The 17,309-nt window shown below is 53.2% G+C and overlaps 1 protein-coding gene across 1 annotated transcript in view; it reads right to left on the bottom strand.

The window, feature by feature from the left end:
- The window catches only part of COL27A1 (collagen type XXVII alpha 1 chain), a gene marked incomplete at its 5' end in the record, with an annotated part of 150,356 nt that overhangs the window by 72,082 nt on the left and 60,965 nt on the right, over positions 1-17,309 (bottom strand). Inside the window, 6 exons of the mRNA XM_032239900.1 lie at positions 134-187; positions 2,687-2,740; positions 3,367-3,420; positions 4,726-4,779; positions 8,202-8,246; positions 8,930-8,983. Coding sequence (XP_032095791.1) covers positions 134-187; positions 2,687-2,740; positions 3,367-3,420; positions 4,726-4,779; positions 8,202-8,246; positions 8,930-8,983 — 315 coding nt within the window. The remainder of the gene's footprint in view (positions 1-133; positions 188-2,686; positions 2,741-3,366; positions 3,421-4,725; positions 4,780-8,201; positions 8,247-8,929; positions 8,984-17,309) is intronic.

The following is a 17,309-nucleotide window of genomic DNA, read 5'->3' as shown; positions in this document are numbered from 1 at the left end:
GCGGTACCTCCATTGCCATCACAGGCTGGCAAGGCACCCCCTACTTCCAAGCCAGGCAGCCAGCCCTTCAGGCCTGTGGTTTTTGCAGAGCTGCCTGCTTCTCCAACTGCAGCTACCCTGGGCAGGGACTCACCTTCATGCCTTCTGGGCCGTTGTCCCCAGGGGGGCCGATGTCTCCTGGGAATCCCTGCAGGGAAGCAGAGAGCAGGGTCACCCAGGGGGGCCGTGAAGAGAGTGCTACAGGTCTGCATCTTACAGGGGGAGTGACCTGGGCTTCCATCTCATCCTGCTGGGATGGGCCCCCAGGCTGGTCAGCTAACCACTTTGACCCCATAATCCTGAGATCTAAAACAGATGTGGTTCCAGCCCTGACACCTCAGAGAGTTGCTGAGACAATAAATGGGACGAATGCAGGAAAGCATGAAGGTTGTAACATGCAAGGTCACGTTCAAGGTCGTTATTTTCAAATCTGGTGCTGCTACTGGGTTGGAGTTATGGGTGTCCAGGGACATTGCTCCCCAGAGCCAGCCACGCCCTGCCCTGAGAAGTCTTGTCTTTTGACTGCAATAATCCTGCGGAAAGGATTATTTTCTGGGTTTGCTGTGACTTTGAAAGCACTGAGAAGTGCCAACTTAATTAAGCTGAAGTCCTTCCTACATCCTGGCCACATGTGTTGGACTCTCTCTGCCCCACTCCACCCGTGGGGGCTCCCTGCTTCCTGATGAGGGCCATTCCCATGGAAGACTGTGCAATACAAGGTTCTTTCTGCATGCAGTGGAGTCACCTCCCTTCCCCTCAGTATCCTTGTGCTCCTCTTCAGGGCCCCACAGAGTACAGGGCTCCCTCTCCCCACCGTGGTCTTTGCACAATTTGGAGACCAGTTTCCCAGTTCCCAGAGACCTGTCCTTCTCCTGTGTGACCCTGGGCAAGTTCCTTAGCCTCTCTGGGCCTCAGCTTCCTCATCTGTAAAATGGTGCCCCTAGCATCTCTCTTACAGGGCTGTTCTTAAGCTTAAATGGAACAAGCAAAGTTGTAAGCACTCAGTAAAAATCTACATCCAAAATGATTTTCGGTCCTGTACCCTGGGAAAAGAAGTCTGCCTGGGGCGGGCCCATCTCTACGAGAGAACCTGGCAGCTGGGATGCTGCTGCTCACTCGCATCTGACCCATTGATGAGTAAGAGAGGATTCACCCTCATGCTGGAGAGCTGGAGCTCCCTCCCACGGTCTCTGGGAAAGCAGGCAAAGCAGCAGGCAGGGTGCTGACACACTTATCAGCTTCCGTGCTTATCAGCTTCCGCCTTCAGTGGAGCAGAGCTATCTCTCTGCTACAGAGTTGGCCAATCAAAACAGACACAAAGATGGGAGAGGCTGATGGCTAAATTGTCCAGGGACCCAGGAGAGAGCCCAAGCAGACCTTATTTGCTCCTACATAGCAGAGCAATCCTGGGGAAGCCACTTTCCGGCTCTGTGACTCAGTTCCTTCGACTGTAAACTGGTGGTAGTAATGTCTCCCTCATGTGGCTGCCGTGGCGATTCAGCAAGTTCTCATCTCGAAGACACTACAAGGCCTCCTGGCACCAGGAGGTGCCTCATAAATGTGAGGGAGCATGCTTTCCACCCTCATGGGCCAGAATGCTGGGAAAGCCCGACTCCCAGAAAAGCCTTTTTCCAGTGACCAGAGGAGGGAATTGGGGCCATGAAGGAGAGGCCAAGTCCATTTGTCTAAAGATAGGACTGTGTCACGGCCAAAGTCAACACAGTGGAAAGTCAGAACTTGTAGCTTTTAGGAAACATTTCCTCATCCATCTGAGTGATAGCAGGAACGATCTTTGGAAGGGTCTGGCCAATCTGCAGAGTCACACTTTTGTCTTGGATGCAGAGAGCTCATGGGTGAGCAAGACCCAGAAGTCAGGGCGTTGTGGGAGGGGGGCTCCAGCTGGGGTTGGCCCTGGGTGCTGATGATCCTGAGATGGACAGCAGCCCTGGCTTCTGCTCAGCCCAGCTCTCCAGACACGAGACCCATGTTAAAGAGAGTAGGGTCAAAGAGAACTCAGCCAGCTTGCTTCGCTCCATTACATGTGAACTCCAAGTTTATCATTCAGGTATAGCTACCGATGCCAATGATCACACGCATCAGAAACCCTCAGGGTCTCTCTCCTTACTTAACTAGAGTTACTATATGAATTGCTAAATCTATCCTTATTTCTCATTCTTCATTCAAAAGCCCAAATTTTGCATTTACCTCTTGCTCCCCATACCCAGAAGCTCTGAGCCCTGAACCGTTCCAGAGTGGCTGTGGGTGGTTAGAAAGTTCCAGAGTGGCTGTGGGTGGTTAGGAACATTCCAGGGCTTGGAGTGGGAAATCTAAGTGGAGAATGTCCTATGAGGGGCCCAGTAATGCACAGAGGGCTTTCATGAATCACAAAGCTGCGGTGGCCACAAAGTTGGCAGAGGCCTCTGAGGCCAGCTTTTTGTCCCTGCTGACTTTTGAGAGCCTCTCAGTAAGAGCAGAAGAGCAGAGGGGGAATGTAAACGATTGCTGATCTAGGAATCTCTCCCCTCAGCCTCATCTCTCATATCCTGCATGACCTAAAGCAAGCCTTTCCCCGACTCTGGGCCTTAGTTTCCCAAGGATAAGACCAAGTCCTAGCTGCAGAAAGACAGAGTAATGGGGCATCACATACCTCAGGTCCAGGGGGCCCAGGAAACCCAATAGATCCTTTGTCTCCAACTTTGCCCTGTGGAAGGGAAGAGATTGCAGGGAGGCAGGGGTGAGGGCCCCACCTTCCATGAACCTCCCGCATTACTCCCCTGGCTGTAGGTGGTTGGAAAGTTCAGGAACATGTGCATAAAATCTGCCTGGACAACTAGGAGTGACCATTCAAACTTTGCCTCCTGCACTTCCTAGCCATGGGACCCTCAGCAAGTCACTTCACCTTTGGGAATCTTAGTTTGCCCATCTGTAAAATGGGAGCAAAATTAATTCCCTAACTCCTGGGGTAGTTGGTAGCCTTCAAAGAAACATAGTACAGAAAGGGTCTGATGCACAGTGACACTCAATGAGTGACAGCCACTGCTGTTATTGATAACATCACTACTGTTTACAAGGCATCAGGAACCCCAGATCCTCATCAGAGCTTTGTCAGTGAATAAGGCCTGCCTCTGAGGCTGGGTGAGTTTCTGAGCCTCTCACAGTGTCCTCATCTATGAAATGAGCAGATCCCATTCCTTCCCTGCCCTGCTTGTCCCCAGGAGTTCTGCTGCAGGACAGAACTAAGTCCTGGAGGTCAGGGTGTCCTCAGCCACGTTCCATGATCAGTTGGAGAGTGTGAAGTTTGGGGGTGCTAGAGGAGCAGGTACTTACCAGAGGCCCTGGCTTCCCCCGTGCGCCGGGGAACCCTGGCACCCCCTGGCTCCCCTGGAAGAGACCCAGAGCAGGCTGGGGTTAGTGAGGAAGAGAAAAGGCCAGGTGAACAGCCACCCACTCCTCCTGCTGGCCCCAGGCCCAGAGAACGCCCGCCTTGGAGGAGGATGAACTCTTTCCTTCCTTTCCCTGCTGCGAGCTCTGGCTTGGATCACACCTGCCTGGCACCCCTTTAGGCTGGCCCCTAGGAAATGCTAACATAAAACAGCAGCGCCTGTCCTCACCAGGAAGAATCAGGGACCCTGGGGCTGCACGCAGGCTCTGTGGTGCCTTGACGCCTGGGGAACCCTGGAGACTAGGTCCGGCAGGGAAAACGCCAGGCCTGCTATGGTTCACAACGTGGAGCCATGGAGGCTGGGTCAGGACAGGCCAGCGAGGAGGGAGGGGAGAGGAAGAGGGAGAGCTGGCCAACATCTGGGCCTCGTTGACTGGCCGGGAGAGTCCAGATGTGGCCACATGATGCCAGACACAGGCAAAGGGGAGCCAGTCTCAGCAGACCCACAGCTGGGCTCTGGAAGTCAAGGCCACCTCAGTTTGACCCCGTAGTCAATCTGTCAGTGAGCAAGGCCAGTTACTCACTCCCTCAACCTTTTCCTAAATATTCGCGATCAAGAGCAGGACCCTGAACCGAGCTCCATCAGGGCCGTCTGGAGCCTTGGTCTCAGGGACCTCACTGTCCAGCAGGGGACTCATCACAGGTACCCCAAAATCAGAAAAGAAAGGTGGCGCCACCAGCGAGGGAAGGACATGCCCCTCAGGGCACTGAGAGAGTGAAATGGCCACTTTCTGAGTAGGTGGGAAAAACGGCCTCTGAGCAGGGTGGTATGGAGAGGCTGGGGGAGGCAGTCCTGGGTGGGAGCAGCTTGTGTGTGTGTGCAGAGGCACACAGGGGGCAGTTCAGTGGGGCTGGAAGGGGGATAGCGGGGGAGTATTAGAGAGAGCACTCACTGGGGTCCTGATGCATGGTTAGGGAGCCAGAGTGTCATTCTGAGAGCAACAGGGAGCCTTGGATGGTGTGTGAGCAGAGAGCAGAGCTTTACTCTCAGAAGAACAGTCGGGAGGCAGTAAGGAAGACAGAGAAAGCAAGAGGCTGGGGCCCAGAAATAAGCTGGAAGGCCCCAGTGAAGTCCAAAGAAGAGATGATGAGTGGATCAAAGATGGAGAAGCCTGGATCAATTTCAAAGGCAGCCGTCTCACAGGTGGGTCCTGGCCTGTGACGGGCCCTAGGAAGGAAGCCAGGACCAGGGGAACAGCAGGGCGGGGGCGGGGCCGGGGGAGGGGAAAATCCAATGCAATTACCTTGTCTCCTTGGAATCCGGGGTCTCCTGACACACCTGGAACCCCTTGTTCACCCTAAGTACACATCAGCAAAGAAGGTTACAATAGAGACCACACGGGCTCTGAAAGCCTCCCCCACAGACCCCCTGTTGAGGTACAGCTGTGCCGAGGCTGCTCCCCAAGTCGGATCTGGCCGGCAGCAGCCTTGGGAGAGGAAAGGACGGGCCCCTGGTGAGGAAAGCAGGCCACGGTGGGGGATGAACCGGCCCATGTGCAGACTTGCCTGGAGCTGCTTGGGATGGCTGAAAGCGCCCCTAACAGAAGCTAAGCTGCCCAGTGCCCAGTGTCACCTGGCCTTGCCCGGGGAACTGACTCAGAGCAAATGAAGTGTCTAAGCCTTCAACCTCCTCATCCTCAACTAGTACTGTGACACAGGGGCGAGGGCAGTGTGGATAAGGGCCCCGCACCACCGTGGTTTCGGAGTGTTGGTGTCTGCTGTTTGATATTTTTCACAATTAGGCTGAGCTGTGACTTTCTCCTCCTGTGGGGGTTTCTGTGTCAGCAATCAGCTTTGGTCTATTTTTTTTTTTTTTTCTTTTGAGTTGGAGTCTCACTCTGGTTGCCCAGGTTGGAAAGCAGTGGCATGATCTCAGCTCACCGAAGCTTTGACCTCCTGAGCTCAGGTGATTCTCCCACCTCAGCCTCCCCGGTAGCTAGGACTATAGGCACATGCCACCACACCAGGCTAATTTTTTTTTTTTTTTTGGTATTTTTAGTAAAGACGGGGTTTTGCCATGTTGCCCAAGCAGGTCTTGAACTCCTGCACTCAGATGATCCGCCCGCTTTGGCCTCCCAAAGCGCTGGGATTACAGGCAGCTAGTCTATTTCTAATTAACTGCTTTTAATCAGCTATAGCATGGGAAATCAGGTGTCTTGGCTTGTTAAGACTACATGTAAACAGTGAGTAAATTGGTCTTGACTTAGGTCTGGGTGTTTCTCTTCTAACACAATGTACCGCACTGGTTCTGGCTGCTGGAGGTCTCTTCTGCTCCCTCCCTGTTTTTAGCCGTGTTCTGAACGGGTGCAGTCCAGATTGGGAGCTGCTTTCCCTGAGGGCCTGAACCACCTGACAAAGGCCTCACCTCACCCTATCCAGCCCTCCATGTTGGAAATGACTGACACTCTGTTGGCCCCAGGATTCACAAAACATTTACATCCCGGGGAGCAGGAGGAAGAATGGGGAGAAAAACCTGGGAAGAATGGAGGCCCTTAGAAAACCCACACATGGCTAACGCCATGACCCAACAAAAGAACTTCCTTAGTAGAACAAAAGTCAGAATTTTTAAAAGAAAACTTTTTTTGAACTTTGGTTTTTCCAATTTGGAAAATCCTGTACAACATCCTGGTGTTTGGGAAACCACAGGACATTTTTTTTTTTTTTTAATGTCCAAGAGAGGAGTGAAGGGGTTAAAAAAAAAAAAAAAAAAAGAGTTACAATAGAAAAACAAGGAAAGTTTAAAAGGCACCTCAGATGTCAGGACAATGAATTTGAAAAGAGCTGGGCTCGGAGCAGGAGATCTGCTTCCAGAATGCTTCTCCAGGCTGCAAGAGGGAGCCAGCGGTTGTAAGTGGGACTGAGGCCAGGCTGGGTCATGGAAAATCTGGGATCTGAGGCAGGAGCAACCTCGGAACATGAAGGGATGGCTCTGTCAGCCCAGGGTAAGGCCAGGGGACACGGATGTGATGTGTGCGTGGCCGATCGGAACACAGCCATGAGACTCCTCCCCACCAAAGGAAAAGGGGTTCCTTTCTCCCTCTCGCTCTCTTTTTTCCCCTAAAGACATTTGATTTTCCTAAAAACTATGGGAACGAAAATAATTTCCTCCTCCTTTTTTTTTTTTTTTTTCAGAGTTTTCACATCTCTAAATGTCCCAGGCAACTCCCAGCAGCAGGCCAGCTGAGTTCTATGTAACACATTTATTTCCATGTTCCTGCAGCTCCGCAAAGGGACCTATAAAAAGCTCGCTGCCTACACTCTCACTTCCCCGGCTTCCTTTCTCCCTTGTCCATGACTTCAACGTTTCCAGAGCACTGATGTTTCAAACCTTGGGATAAACAGGTAAGCAAGGGGAACCCCCGCCCCCACCCCGTCTCCATCAGAAAGCCCATTCAGAGAGGGAGGGCTCTGGCAGAGGGGTGTAGCAGACAGCAGGGTGAGGGGGCAGAGATGGGTGGTGGCTAGAGGCTTGGGCATGACAGGAGGAGATGGGAGAGGTAGAAACAGGCAGAGAAGGGACTGGGACTGGCACTGCATCCGGCTGGCTACCCAATCTGGCTGCGTCCATTTTCACCCAGCAATTCTAATGTTCTAAGAGTCCACTGGCCTGCAAATCTCTTTCTCTCTCTGGTTCTTGATTTCTCCAGCTGTGACATGCAGGCACTGTGAAAATGTGACCTTCCCCCCTCCCCAGAGCCTCACCAGCTCTGACCTTCTGACTTCAGTTCTGCTCCACTGGTGAGGTCTCTGGAACCAGGTGACTCTCTACTTACCAGCCGTGTGGCCTCAGGCAAGCTTCGTATTTCATAGTGGGCTGGAGGATTAATGGGTGGATCCATGTGGTGCACTCAGATGGTGCCCAGCATGGCACCTGACCCTATGACTCAGGTGTAGGAGGAAGCAGAGACACCTGGAGACAGGTGCGGTGTCATCTGACCAGGGGAGGGCCTGCACAGCAGTCAGCCCTTCAGGTGTCTTGTGGATACTTGGAATGTTGCCCTGAGCCCCTCCTGCACACCCTTTGGGGATCCTGGTTTGCCAAGAGTCTGAAGAGAACAGGCAGGAAGATGGCCACAGAGCAGGGGGCAAGGAGTGCTGGGCCCTGGGTCTCTGCTATTCAGATGCTGCTTCGCTCTGGGCCCCCAGGGCCTGTCTTCCCACCTCCAACTGTGGTTTGGCACTGGGTGAGCCAGGGAGAGCTCAGCAGCAGGGCTGCACAGAGGACACATGGCAAGGGTGGCCACCCCTGTGGCAGCGGGAGGAGAAGTGGGTCAGGGGCTCAGAGTCGCATTTCCAGCAGGGATGCTTTCTGTGATTGGGTCCCCAATTCCACGCCAGGGTGGTCTGTGTGGATTTGCTTCCTCCTGTGCCCACATTGCCACCCTCCTTGCTCCGTGGCTTTGCCTTCGAAGCCCAGACACCAGCCTCAGCTCTACTCTCTGGATTCAGATCCCTGCCTCGACATACCTGCCCCCCCACCCCGCTGCAACAGCTGCTGATGCCCTATCTGCTGAGGTCTTTGGGCTCCCAGAACCACCTGCCTGAGCCCCACCCAGAGTGACCAGGAAGAAGCTGGGGAGCACAGATTTAGGGGAGACCAGAGGGGAGGCAGGAAGAGTGCAGGGGAGTGGACCTGGCGAGAAATCAGCAGCAGCCTCCGGGCGGAGAGGGGGGTGGCATGCAGAGAAACCACAGTGCAATAAGGGAGTATTCAGATCACCTTATCACCTTTCAGTCCGGGCTCCCCCACGCTGCCCATCAGTCCCTGCAAGACAAAGACCCAAGGCTGGCTGTGATGGGACTCCAGGCCACAGAAGTCAGGAGCCATGGCTTACATGTGACTTGTCACAAGCCCTGTGCCAGATCCCCCAATTTCAGTGTTCGCATCTGTAAAAGGGGCAAATGACTCCCATGTCACAGGGCAAGGGTGTGGCCTGAAGGAGCTATGAGAAGAGGCAGTGAATCGCAGCACTGCAGACAAACCCAGGGGAAGAAGGCACTGATGGGGAGGGAAGGGCTGAACGAGCCATGTCCCACGCGTGTTGGTTAAATTGGGTCGTCCCTGGGATGTGGTCCTCCAGTGTTGGACTGCCTTCCTGCTGCACGCCCTTCCCACTCCGGGGTGCGCTGAGTTCACTGGTTTGCCATGGCAGTTTCTATAGCCCTGGGGATGTCCCCCACTGGACTTCCAGTGCCCTGAGGCCCGGAACCATGTCAGACTCATGCTCAGCTAGAGGAAGATGTCTGGCCTAAATGACATACAGATGAAGCCTGGCTCTGAGGCCGGAGCTGGCTGAGCTCCTGACCTGCCCAGCTTCCTCCCAGGAGCTCTCTGAGCAGCCTGCCATCCTCCCTTCCCCAGCATCATCTAAGGTTGCCCTTCCTTCTGGGCTGAAATGGGTTGGGGGTGCCCAGCTGGGACTGAAGGGGGGGACATCCCTTGCTTACCTTCATGCCCTTGGGTCCTGGGTAGCCAATCGGACCCAACACTCCCAAGTCACCCTGGGGAGAAAGAGAAGAGGATGCTGTGAGCAGTGGCCAACAGGGGGCTGGCCTAGGTGGTGGGGATGATCCCTGAGGTCCCTGGGGCTGGGCTTCCGAAGATGTCACTCTGTAGGATTGATCTTGGAATGTGGAATGTTCTTCATCCAGAGACCTCCACTAAAGTGCGGGAATAAACTTCACAAAGATACTTGCCCAAGTTCATTTCTAGATTGCTGCCTCTCCCCATCCCCATTTCTTTCTATATTCAATATTTCTCTCCTATATCTGGTTCTTTAGCCCCGTACCAGGGATGAAGGGCTTTTCATATGACTATTTTGGACCCTCAGCCTTTCTCTCTATAAAATGGGGACAATGATCTGTCCCCCCAGAGCTGCTTGCAAGAGTTAAATAAGGCATAAATGGGAGCTGTGACTCTTCCAGCTACATGAGGGGAGGTGCCTCTGGGGAGGGGAGCAGGGAAGGAGCGAGGCTGTGGATCCCGGAAATCCCACCGTTGGTGGTGGGCCCTGTGGGACACTACAATCAGCTGGCAGATGCCAGACCCCAGGTTGGAGGCCCAGCTTCAGATCGCATCAGCCAGTCTGAGGTGAGAACAACGGAGTCCCCAGACCTAGAAAGCCAAGTTCCCTTCACAGGTATGGAGCCTGCAGATGACAGCTCAGCCTGGCTGAGCGCTGTCCCCATGATGCCCCACCTGGCCTTTCCACAGTCTTCCTTCCTCTTCAAGGAAGGCTCTAGAAGGCACTCAGCCAGGCTGAGCTGACATCTGCAAACTCCACCCCATCCCTCTGTCTCTCTCCCCGGGGGCATTCCACGGCACAGGCCCCTTGCCCTTCCGCAGGAGCCAGGCAGGAATGTGATTCTTCATTCTCTGTCCACCCAGTGGACAGCAGACCACTGGGTCTCACTCTTCTCTGGGACTCACTCACTGTGTGAACTGGGGGATCTTGATGTCTTCGTGCCTCAGTTTCTTCATGTGACAAGTGGGGATGAACAATACTGTGTGCCAGCCAGCCTTGTTTCCAGGAGTAACTGATTGAACATGTAAATACTTGGCATATCTGGCTGCCAAACTTAAGAGGTACTATTGGCATCTGGTGGGCAGAGGCCAGGGATGCAGCTGGGCATCCTGCTGTGCACAGAACAGTCCCCACCAAGAATAACCATCCAGCCCAAACGTCCATAGTGCAAGGTCCAGGAACCCTGGTACAGAGCAAAGAAGCAACTGGCTTTCCTCTTAACCAGCCTGCGCTTTTCCCCTCAAATCTCACTTCTGCCCACTCCATCACTCCCTCGGCCACAGCCATGACATTAAGTCTGCACTCATAGAAAGGGAGACCGTGAAAATGCCCTCTTCTCCCCCTTGTCCATCCTCCCTGACTGATCTAAGTGGCTGGCTGCTGTGTGATTTCAATGTGCCTGACCTCTCTGGGCCTCTGTTTCCCACAATCTGATCAGGCTCTAGGGAGGCCCCTGGCAAGTGCTCTGTGGTTGGGGCACAGGTCTGAAGGGTCGGAACAAAGGCTGCCCCAGGTAGCCAGGCTCGAGAATAGGAAGTGGCGTTCCTGTCGGAGCTGCCTGGAGACGTCTCGGAGGGAGGCCAGGCAGAGAATGAAAAATCACATTCCTGCCTGGCTCCTGCAGGAAGGGCCGAGGGGCCTGTGCGATGGAATGCTCCCGAGGAGAGAGAGAGACACAGACGAGACAGACGGTGTGGAGTTTGCAGACGGCAGCTCAGCCTGGCTGGGATGATGCCGATTCTCACTCTTTCACCCCCAGAACAACTGGAGTCTGGCGTTGGCCCTGCCTGGGCTGTGTGATTTTGGGCAAACGCTTCCCCTTCCTGGACTTTAGGATTCCCATTTGATTGGATGAAACAAAACCTCCTAGCTGAGCCTTCGCTAAGAAATTCTGCTTTCAGGCCAAGCACTGCGTGGTGGTTCATGCCTATAATCCCAGCAGTTTGGGAGGCCCAGGTAGGAGGATTGCTTGAGGCCAGGGGTTCAAGACCAGCCTGGGCAACATAGGGAGACTCAATCTCTACAGAAAACATGTAAAAATTAGCTGGGCAAGGTGGTGCATGCCTGTGGTACCAGCTACTTGGGAGGCTGAAGCAGGTGGATTCCTTGAGCCCAGGAGTTCAAGGTTACGGTGAGCTATGGTAGCGTAACTCAACTCCAGCCTGGGGGACACAGAGAGATTCTATCTTTAAAAAGAAAGAAATTCTGCTGTCAGGTCCCATCAAGTAATCTCACAGAGAAAGTGAGGGCCCAGTTAAACGGGTGATAATAACAAGCATATGCCAGTTGCCAGGCACTGTGCCAGGCACTTGACTTGCCTTAACCCAGTAATTTCTCACCACGGCCCTTCAAGATCAGTCTACTACTGTCCCCATTTTATAGATGAGGAAACTGAGGCTCTGAGAGATTAGGGCTTGAGTGAAGTCACAGAGCCAGGGCACCACTGGGATTCACAGTAGAAAGCCTGACTCCAGAGCTTCTAGGTCATTCCGAGGTGGTCTCTTGAGAGGAGGGAGAGAGGCCGGATTAGAAGGGAGGCCAGCTTTGTCTGCAGAGAGCTGCATGTCCACAGGTCCCTCTGGCTGCTGCCTCTCTCCTTTCCTGGACGAAGGCAGCCAGGGTGGCCTGCCCAGAGTTCTCCGTGATGCACAAATAAACAGAGCCGGCACTGCGGGAGGAGTCCTGCTCCGCCAGGGGCCAGGCAGGGCGGGCGGTAGGCAGGGGGGCCACCAGCAGCTCGGGAACACAGGCTCATTCTTCCTCCCTCCATGCCTGAAGCGGCTTGTTGTGTGAAAATGAATTCAGTACAGACCAGACGGTCACCTGTGTGGGGCCTCGAGGAGTGACGGCACAGCACCCCACTCCCCAGGTCCCACTCTGCCTTGGCAGACCTCTCCAAAGGGGTCTGTGTGTGGTGGGGACAGAGACCTGGCCTGGGCATCCAACCCCAGGGCAGACGGAGTCCGTGGCAGACAGACCCCTGGCTGGCAGGATAGAAGGTGCTGGATCCCACAGGGCAGGTCCGCCTGTGTTGGTGGGACCCTCACATTGGGCTATAAAAGCATTTTGGGGAGGAACGAAGAAAGCTCCAGGCCAGTATCCTACAGAGCTGCCATCTACTGTGTACCAGACACCCTCGAGGGCCGCTTGGCCACGGCCACTCAGAATGTCACGTCCACATGAGAAGGAAGAATGAGTAAGGCCCTTAACTTGGAGTCTGTTCCCACTTTTCTCTAAGCTCCCAGACACCACACTCCACACTGCACCCTTCATCTCACCCCACCAAGAACACAATCAGCCTTGTCTGTCACCATTTAAATAGCGCCCACTGTGTGCCAGACGCACAATACCCACCTTGAAGCCTCCTTAGCAATCGCTAAATGTCACTCTGCACAACTTCGACATGCCAGGGACAAGGCTGGCAGCTTGGACGCTCACCAACTGCTCACAGTAACCCCAGGAGGTGAACACCATTGTCAGTCCCACTCCATTTTACAGATGGGAAAACTGAGGCTTAGGGACAGGTGATGTAACTTGCCTCAGATCGAGCAATAAGCAGGAGGCAGAGACAGGATCAGAACCCAAGTCAGTCAGTCAGTCAGTCAGTCTGTCTGTCTGTCTGTCTGTCTGTCTGACCCCACACTCCATGCTCACAAGGCCTGAGTTGGCTGTTGACCAAAAAAGCACTCAAGGTTGCCTGTCCTGTTGTCATGTCTCACGTGAGACAGGGCATGAGGTCAGGCTGGAGACTGGGAAGAACTGAGTTGTATTCCCCTGAATGGTAGCAGTGGACCCTGGAGGCGAACGTGGGAGTGAGCGTCCAGTGCCCATCCTTCATGATGTTTGCGCATGCATCTCACCTTCCTGCCCTGCTCCTCCTCCTTAGCTGCGACACACTTAGCCACTGACATAGCTTCCCGACCCTGGCTCAAGCTGTTTCCTATGCCCAGAGTGCTGTGCCCCCCACTGGCATTGTTAATGCCCATTTGTCCTTCAGCCTCCAGTGCTAACATCACTTCCCTGACCCCAAGAGCAGGTCGTGCCCCTGCTGTCAGGCCTCTGAGCCCCCGTGCCTCTCGCTCAGGACCCCTCTGACACTGACCATCCTTTTTGTATGTGCTTATGGGGCTACCACCTGTGCTGCCAGACCAAGGCCAGGTGCCTGCTCTGAGGACCTCACCTCTGTGATCCCAGTGCTGAGCACAGAGCACAGCTCCGAGGAGGTGCTTGGTAAAAGTGGCTTGGTGATGGTGAAGAAGAAAGCCAGACCGGGCGCGGTGGCTCACGCATGTAATCCCAGCACTTTGGGAGGCCGAGGTGGGTGGATCACGAGGTCAGGAGATAAAGCCTCAGTTTCCTTAACTGTAAATTGGTGGCCCACTTCCTACCCTGAGAGGGCTGTGGTGACCATTACAAACTTGACACAGGGTTGGGCACAAGAGGGTTTGGTGCATGCCAGGTGGTGAGGTATCTGACCTTGCTTTATAGACAAGGAAACAAAGCCAGGTGATGATTCAGTGGCAGAACAAGGTGGACTAACCCCTTGCACCTCACAGGCTGGGTGTGTGGCCAGATCGCATGTTCTCTGGGTTCTATTAAATTGTGGAGGAGCCAAAATTTCCTCTGTGTCACTCTGAATAGAAAGGACAGAAATCGTCTTTGTTGAGCAGACTCTGGAACCAGGCACAGTTTTCTTGAGGGCCTGCCAAAGGGTTTCAGTTACTCAAAGAGGGCTCTTTGGAGTCCCTCTCACCTCTGAGGCTGCAGGGAGCCACCAGTGGCTTATTGGAATTGAGGCATTCAGACCCAGGTGACAAGCCCAACTCTTCCCCTCTCTAACCAGTGACCTCGGCTTTGCGAGGCTTGCCCAGCCCAGTGCATGTGATATACACGCAGCAGACAGACGCTCAATAAATGTTAGTTTGTCCTCTCACGCCCTTCCTCCCGGCTGCAAGGACCCGGGGGACGGAAGGAAGGTTTGGCCTCAGTCTGCATGCAAATTGCTTCAACTGACTAGACAGAGGCATTGAATACATTTGAATTTCCACTAAAATGATTATCAATACGTGGAATTCCCATTTGCTCAGCTAAAAACCCACATCCTCTGGAAAACCATAGGTGACTCACAATCCCTCTTCCTCTTTAACTCCTGGTTAGAAAATTCCTTTCCTTTCCAGCTCTTTGGGGAGACAATTTTTTCCCCCAGGCACAGAAGCTGCTGTTCCCAAAAATCCAGGATGGAAGGAAGCATTTTCTTGGGGATCAGAGGAGATTTGATGGGCTCAGGTCCAGCCTTGCGACCCCACAGGCACAGGAGTGAGGACACTTCATCTTGGCAGTGAAAATAATCTAAACACTGAGGAAGGAGGCTGAAAGTGGCCAAAAAAGACGCAGGGCATGAAGGAACCACAATCCAAGGCAGAACAAATCAGTTCTGGCAAAGGGGTACCATGAAATGAAGAAAAACCCAGGGCTCTGCCCCCAGCGCAGGCTGCTCCGAAGCAAAAAGAGGAGTGCCCCAGACTAGGACTTGAGCGTCATGGCCTCCATCCTCTCCTGCCTGGGGTGTGACCTTGACCAACAGCCTCAGTTTTCCCATTTGTCGAAAGGGCTTCTCCTGACACCGCAAATAGCACTGCCAGACTGGACAATTAAAAAGACAGGATGCCCAGTTAAATTTGAATGTCAGATAAACAATCAGTGACATTTTAGTGTAAACGTGTTCTAAATATTGCATCTGGCATTCAAATTTAACTAGGTGTCATATTTTCTCTGGCAACCCTAACAGTGGACTGCAGCAGAGAGCACAGGTAGCCATGAGCTTTGTAAAGAACCAGGAGGTCCCAGCACTTTGGGAGGTCGAAGAGGGCAGATTGCTTGAGCCCAGGAGTTGGAGACCAGCCTGGGCAATGTGGCAAAATCCTGTCTCTACAAGAAGAAAGTACTAAAATTAGTTCAGCGTCATGGTACACACCTGTTGTCCCAGCTACTTGGGAGGCTGAGGTGGGAGGATCGCTTGAACCCGAGAGGCAGAGTTTGCAGTGAGCCAAGACCATACCACTGAGCTCTGGGCTGGGAGGCACAGCAAGACCTTGTCTCAAAAAAAAAAAAAAAAAAAAAAAAGAACCAAGAGGGCTACGATGCTATAGTCCAAGAACCCAGAATCTGCATTTATCCCACCAAGCAATATTCTTGCTCCTCTCAGGACCCAACCTAGCAGACACTGGGACAATGACAAACAGGAACAGGTGCCAAGGATGACAGCCAGGATATGTAAACATCCCCTCAGAAAGGCTTTGGAGACTGGGATTGTTTAGCCTGAAGAAGGAGCCCTGGGAAGCACAAACAAAGACCATTTTACACCTCACACAGCCTGTCTCAAGGACAGTGAGGACGAGTTGGGCTCAATCCACAGGAAAACACCGAACAATGACAGCTCTGTAGAATGACCGGGGCTCTCAGAGAGGGAGGGACTTTTAACACTGGAGGTGTTCATTTTGGAGTTTAATCACCATATGACCAAGATGCTCCAGAAGGGATTCCTGTTGGGCTTAGAGAGGATCAGTTGAGAAGACTTCTAGAGAGTTCTCTAACTCCCATGGCAGATGTTTCTTTTTCCAAAGCATTTAGGTCGATGCCTTGTGCCAAAGAAGGTGCTCAGCAAAGTCCTACTGAATGGACATCAGGGATGACAAATTTATGACTCATGTGTTGACACTTCCTCAACCCCAGTCAAAGCAGACATCACTAATCAATGGCAGCAACCTCTCCCACCAAGTTCCAATGTGACTGTGAAATTTTTCTCAATTCAGCAATCCAGATAGCTGCTACCAGGTGTGAAATATCACATGTATGTGTAATATAATAACACCAACAATAGCTGTTATTATCATAACTAGTACTTCTTGAGTGCTTACTATATGCTAGGCACTTCACATATTAATTTATCTACATCCTCACTCACAACAATCCTCCAAGTTAGGTACCAATATTGCTCCCATTTTACAGATGAAGAAACCGAGGCATTGGGTGGTTAAATATTTCACTCAGGATTGTGATTATATGAGTGGCAGAGCTAGGATTTGAACCTTGGCGGTCTGGTTCCAGAAACCGTCCTCTTAGCCTGGACTGGAATGGACTGTGTTTCTGTGGTCCTAATAAAAGTGGGTACAATAATCCCATTTCACAGAGGGGATCCCTGAGACTCAGGGAAATGAGGCCAAGGTGAAGTTCAGAGTCAGGAGGCAGCAAAGCCAGGATCCAGAGCCAGAGGGCTCTCACCTTCTGCCCATCCCACCCAGGTTCTGTTTCCACTCACCTGGGCAGGCACAGATGGCCATGGGGACATCTGGGCCCTCTTCCCAGGACTAGCCTCCCCTGAGCGAAAGGGTCCCTTGCCTCCCCCAGGGGCCTCCTCCAGCCTCTCTCTCAGCAGAATTCCTCAGCACAGTTGCCGAAGTGGCAAAGAGTTTACTTTTGTCCCTCCATGGGTGCCCAGACTCAAACCCCTTGAGGAATGACGCAGTGGGCGAGGCAGAGAGAACATCAGACTATGGGGACACTTCGAGTGTCATTTCCCAGGCTCTGACCTCTCACTGGCCCCTGGGGCTGGGCCCAAGGTTAAGACTCACTCCACTGAAAGCCCAGCAGGGCCCCTGGCTTTGGCTAGAACCATTCCTCAGGGCCTGCTCCACCTGGATGGAGGCAGGTCAGCTCGCCTCCCACCTCCTCCGGCCTCTCTCAGCCCTGGGCATTTCAGGAGGTAATAACAAGAATAATTATAACAATATTTTCCACCAGCACTTACTGGGTGCCAGATCCTGTGCCAAGGATTACACATAGGATGCCTCGTTTAATCCTCACGACCACTCCAGGATGATTCTGCTGTCATCTCTATTTCACAGATGAGGAAACTAGGCCCAGAGAGGGTAAGTGACTTGGCCCAGGTCACACAGCCAGGATGTCGCAGGCCTGTGACTTGAACCTAGGTGGTCTGCCTCCAAGTCTGCTTGGAGGAAAAGAGTGAAAAAGACCACCGTGGCGCTACCTCCTCCCTCTGCACCTGGAAATGAGCCTCACCTATCAAATGAGCATGCCATCACTTGCCCACACCCCCATGCGGGTGTGAAAGTACTTTGGCAATCTTGCGTTCCAAGCACCGATCTCATTTAACTAATGAGGAAACAAGCTCAGAGAAGGCAGGTGATGCACCTGAAACCACACAGCAGGGCTCTCCTCCCTCAGCCTGCCCTCCCTCCCCCACCTGCCTTCCCTGCCCAGGTTGTTCTCTCCTGGACCCCAGC

This window comes from Sapajus apella, unplaced genomic scaffold, assembly GCF_009761245.1.
Source record: "Sapajus apella isolate SASKATOON/1434 unplaced genomic scaffold, GSC_monkey_1.0 scaffold46, whole genome shotgun sequence".
Classification (NCBI taxonomy): Eukaryota; Metazoa; Chordata; class Mammalia; order Primates; family Cebidae; genus Sapajus; species Sapajus apella.
The sequence above is the reverse complement of the archived record's forward strand: the minus strand, read 5'-3'. Positions and strand labels throughout refer to the sequence as shown.